Source organism: Colobus angolensis, unplaced genomic scaffold (genome assembly GCF_000951035.1).
Source record: "Colobus angolensis palliatus isolate OR3802 unplaced genomic scaffold, Cang.pa_1.0 Scaffold49, whole genome shotgun sequence".
NCBI classification, from domain to species: domain Eukaryota; kingdom Metazoa; phylum Chordata; class Mammalia; order Primates; family Cercopithecidae; genus Colobus; species Colobus angolensis.
The window spans coordinates 8733577-8739077 of NW_012118376.1; the positions used below are offsets into that span (position 1 = coordinate 8733577).

A 5501-nucleotide genomic window follows, 5' to 3' on the forward strand; every position below is an offset into this window, starting at 1 on the left:
CATAAATCATATTCTGTATTTAATTATAAAAACATAAATAAAATTATCACATCAATTTAATTATTATAAATAATTTATACATACTGCATAATGACTTTGAAAACAGTATAACTCAAAATAATAGAAAACAAAATTAACTGAATGAAGTACTACTGAATTTCAGGTATTTCTGTGACAGAACACAAATTTAAAAGTTAATAAAATATTACCTTTTCTTAGCAAAAAGTTTCTTAAGTCAGATTATCCTTTCATGTTTTAAATGAAGCTTCTTCTAAATAAGTCATTTTATTCACAGTTGCAAATTTCTTTTTAACACATACAATGTATATAGTACATGCTGGAATCAAACACCTGAAGGAGCTGGAATCTTATGAATACAGCCAGGGCAACAGTGTAGAGAATCATGAACAAAAACATCACAGTCCACACAGAAAACATTTTGGCACACAGCACAAACATAAACCTGTAGTGAAAAGGAGAAAAGTGATAAACTAGTTTCCAAAAGTTAATTACAGCACAGCTTGATGACATTCAAGGTGTGCTTTGCTCTTTTGAGTCTCTACCAGTTTTTTCCCACTACCTACTTTAGTACTTCCAATGTACTCTATATTCTCAAATCTAAGGCAATTAATTTTTTACCCCAAACTATCCCTTAGAAATGAGGGAATGACTTTGTTTTCGAGCCTTTAAAGTCTATTCTATTATAGTTCATTCTCAATTGTTTCATTCTAAGGTTTGGGAAAGACATGAGCTTCAAACCAGCGCTACTTTTGAATGCTTAGCAAGACCACCTGATTGATTCAATTAAAAAGAGAAGCATAAAAATTTAACATAGATTTAATTATTCTTAGGGAATGACCTCACAATTGCAAACACTGTATTTCCTTTTCAAGTAAACCTTTCAAAAAAATATGTCAAATGACCCAGATAAGACAAATAAAAGGGAAAAAACTACATTTGTTCTTTCAGCATTACATATATGAGTACTTGTGCCTTGGGATAAAATTTCCAGGGCAGCTTCATACACAGATTCAAAGATCACTAAATCTCAGAAGTATGTGGCTTTGGATAAAAAAATAAAAACAAAATGAATGAATAAATAAATCTCAAACAACACAGACAATGACCTATTCTTAAAAACTCAAAAGAGGCCGGGTGTGGTGGCTCACACCTGTAATCCCAACACTTTGGGAGGCCAAGGCGGGCAGACTGCTTGAGCCCACAAGTTCAAGACCAGCTGGTCAACATAATGAAACCCAGTCTCTACTAAAAATACAAAAATTGGCTGGGCATGGTGGCACATGCCTATAATCCCAGCTACTTGGGAGGCTGAGGCACAAGAATCACTTGAACTTGGGAGGCAGAGGTTGCAATGAGCCAAGATTGCATCAATGCACTACAACCTGGGTGACAGAGCAAGAGTTTGTCCCAGAAAATAAAACCAAAAACCTGTCAAATGACTCAAAAAGTAGTTCCAGTAAAGAGGAAGCTACTGATGTCAAAGAGGTATATACAAGTTAATAAAATTACTTTATAAATTGTGACAGTGGAATAGCAATACTTATAATTATTATTTTATATAATTTATATAGTTTTAAATAGGAACATGTAACTAAATTAAAAATTAAAGCTAGACAGTGATCCATATTATTTACATCTATACAAGTTTATATATTAAAGTTGGCCCTCTTCAAAATTGAAAAAATATTTTCTCATTGGCATAATGGAAGAACCACCTATTATCTGTGGCCACCTTAAACAACTTCAATGTGTTATCACACAGCTTAAAGTATAATATGAAGAAAATATTTTAAATACTTTCAGATTAAATGCAGTTTAGCTTGAAAGATAAAGACAAATTACATGTTTTACAAGGGTGTACCAAAGTAGAAAAAACAATCAAAGAATTTTAAAAAAAGAAGAAAAATATTTTAAAACTTTTAATACAAAAATTTTTTAAAAAGATGAATTACAGCCGGGCATGGTGGCTCAAGCCTGTAATCCCAGCACTTTGGGAGGCCAAGGTGGACGGATCACGAGGTCAGGAGATTGAGACCATACTGGCTAACATGGTGAAACCCCGTCTCTACTAAAAATACAAAAAAATTAGCTGGGCGTGGTGGCGGGCGCCTGTAGTCCCAGCAACTCGGGAGGCTGAGGCAGGAGAACGGCATGAACCGGGAAGTGGAGCTTGCAGTGAGTCGAGATCATGCCACTGCACTCCAGCCTGGGTGACAGAGCCAGACTCAGTCTCAAAAAAACAGAGATGAATTACAAAGTATCTGTATAGCAAAAATTATAATGCAGAATAACAAAACTACTATTTAAACTATTTTGTTCCCATTTTACCTCCACCTATTGTAATTATCTTTACAAGAAATAAACTGATACGAGCCTGGTCTTTAACAACCTGTTGAACACTTATAGTACCATTTATTTCAGTATTTCTTGTACATTACTTAATATTTAGAAAGCCAATGAACTTACATGTTGGTCTTTCAATTCCCCCTGACATCCATAACAAAATCTGAAAAAAAAGTTTAACAATCAGTTTTTTCTTAAAATTCACTCATTAAAATAGTTCAGCAAAATCTCAATAACTAGAATCCTTTAATTAATATGTACTTGTCTTCACATGACTTTCAGGAAAAAGAGTTAAGAATACCAAAAGGCCAGGCACGGTGGCTCATGCCTGTAATCCCAGCACTTTGGGAGGCCAAGGCGGGTGGATCACCTGAGGTCAGGAGTTTGAGACCAGCCTGGCCAACATGGCAAAACCCCGTCTCCACTAAAAATACAAAATTAGCGGGGCGTGAGGGTGGGCACCTGTAATCCCAGCTACTCGGGAGGTTGAGGCAGAATTGCTTAAACCCAGGAAGCGGAGGTTGCAGTGAGCCGAGATGGTGTCATTGCACTCCACAATGAGTGACAGGAGCGAAACTCCGTCTCAAAAAAAAAAAAAAAGAATACCATAAATTAAAAAAAATTCCACAGTATATACAAGGTCATCTGACAGCCCAAAATGTAGTTTTTATTTTCATTAAGGTTAAATGTGAGCATGCTTTATTTTTCTTTTTTTTCAAGTCAAGGGTCTTGCTTTGTCTCAAAGGCTGGAGTGCAGACATGCTATCATGGCTTACTGCAGCCTCAACCTCCTGGGCTCAAGTGATCCTTCTGCCTCAGCCTCCTGAGTAGCTGGGACTACAGGCATGCAGCTCTACGCCTGGCTAAGTTTTTATTTAGACAGAGTCTCGCTATATTGCCCAGGCCGGTCTCGAATGCCTGGGCTCAAGCAAATCCTCCCATCTTGGCTTCCCAAAGTGTTAGGATTACAGTCATGAGCCCCCATGCCCAGACAGAAGCACTTTCAAACTTTTGTTTGATAGTCAGTTATTCTAATAAGTGCTACTTTGTGATTCTTCACAGTTACTGGCTATGAACCTCCAACTATGAAAGAAGAGAATTTAATTCTCTTTCAACCATCTTGAACCCAGTAATGTATAAATATGTAACTAACGTCATTCTCAATTCTTTCTACATAGTTAAGTCTACCTTTTGGATAGAACAATAATCAATGTTTAGTTTACTATGCCTATACAAATATTCTCAGCTAAGCCCTAAGTTTTCCCCTATTTAAAACATTTTTTTTTCCTGGAAATACTGTGTTGCTATTCCCAAGGTTAGTTTCCTATGTAACTGACACTAATTCAGGCCCAGTCTTCTCTGGACTAGTATAACTGTCCTCTCAATATATTTAAATACATCAGGAGTTCTGCAGTTTTCATCCCCTTGGTGATATCTTTCCTGGAGCATTCTGACTGTCTCCAAACTGGACTGTTCCCCATATGTGACACACAGGTATCATTCTGGAATTTCTTCTTACCATCATGCTAGGCCGTTCTTCAGCCTGTTTTGAATTAGATACATATTACTAGACCCATTCTCTTTCTCTTTCTCTGTTCCTTTCAATCACCTACCTCTTCCAGACCTTCCCCAGAAAAATATCTTTTTGAGACCTTACAAGTCTGAAAATGTTGTTATTCTACCTTCACTTAACTGATAGGTTGGCTGGGTATCTAAGGGTAACAATTTTCACTACAAACTTTGAAGGTGACTGCTCCCTCTCTGCATCCAGTGTTGCTAATGAGAAGCCAAACAAGTTTAATTCCAGATCCTTCGTATGTGACCTAGTTTTTCCTCTCTGGAAATGTTTAGGGTTAAGGATTTATTGTGTATTCTGAAATTTCACAATTATGGAGTCTGTCTTCCTTCAATACTGTTAGGCACTTGGCAGTCCCTTTCTTTTATCTTTGTTGTAGAGATGAGGTCTTGCTATGTGACCCAGGCTGGCCTGGAACTCTTGGCCTCAAGTGATCCCCATCTCGGTCTCCCAAAGTACAAGCATTAGAGCTATGAGCCACCCTTCCCAGCCAATAGACCCTTTCAGTCTAGAAAGTTCTGTCCTTCAACAGAAAATTTCTTTGAATTATGTCTTTGATGATTTTCTATCCTACTTTTTTTTTTCTTATATTATTCTCATACTGGACCTTCTGGATGAATCCCCAGTATTCTTATCTTTACTCTCCTATTTCAAATTCTTTATTTTACTCCTTTTATTGTACTTTCTGGAACATTTCTTCAACTCCATCTTCTATAGTACTGGGTTTTTCCTTTCTACTACATTTAACCTCAACCATAAGCAAATAAATACCAAGCTAAAACAATGAGACTTTTTTTTTTGTCTGTCAGTTTTAGCCAATATAAAAAAGTTTAATAATACCTAATGTTGGCTAAATGTGGGAAAACAATAAATGAAACTTCTTTGAAGAACAACTTTATAATATCTATCAAAATTCACAAAACATGTAAAACTCTTGACTCAGTAATTTTACCTCTAGGAATTTACCATGCATTTATACTTGTACAAATGTTCAAAAATATAGATATAAGCATTATTTGTTAATAGCAAAAAAAAAAAAAATCTTATATCCAACAGGAAGCAATTGGTTATATAAACCATAATTATCCCTGAAATATGCAACAATTTCAAAAACAACACTGGTCTAGATATGGTGACGTTAAATGACTTCCAAATGATTTAAGTGTGAAAAGCAAGATGGATACATAAGCCGGGCGCAGTGGCTCAAGCCTGTAATCCCAGCACTTTGGGAGGCCGAGACAGGCGTATCACGAGGTCAGGATATCAAGACCATCCTGGCTAACACGGTGAAACCCCCTCTCTACTAAAAAATACATTAAAAAAACTAGCCGGGTGAAGTGGCGGGCGCCTGTAGTCCCAGCTACTCGGGAGGCTGAGGTAGGAGAATGGCGTGAACCCGGGAGGCAGAGCTCGCAGGGAGCTGAGATCCGGCCACTGCACCCCAGCCTGGACGACAGAGAAAGGCTCTGTCTCAAAAAAAAAAAAAACATGGCTACATAATTGTCTTCTGCTAGCCAGTAAGCGAGTAAGCGTTTAATGTGATTCCTAAATCCTGGATGTT

The 5501-nt window shown here is 37.0% G+C and overlaps 1 protein-coding gene across 5 annotated transcripts in view; it reads right to left on the minus strand.

Annotated features, from left to right (window-relative positions):
• Positions 1-5501, minus strand: part of LOC105524160 (general transcription factor IIH subunit 2) — a 33556-nt gene continuing 28055 nt past the window's right edge. For 4 of the 5 annotated variants that reach the window (XM_011959315.1, XM_011959314.1, XM_011959317.1 and 1 more), the window contains 2 exons: positions 2488-2527; positions 5-463 (listed from right to left, as the gene is read on the minus strand). In XM_011959315.1, the coding sequence (XP_011814705.1) occupies positions 344-463; positions 2488-2527 (160 nt within the window). In that variant the 3' untranslated portion in view covers positions 5-343. Of the gene's footprint in view, positions 464-2487; positions 2528-5501 lie in introns of all 5 variants that reach the window. The other variant, XM_011959313.1, reaches the window with a different exon arrangement.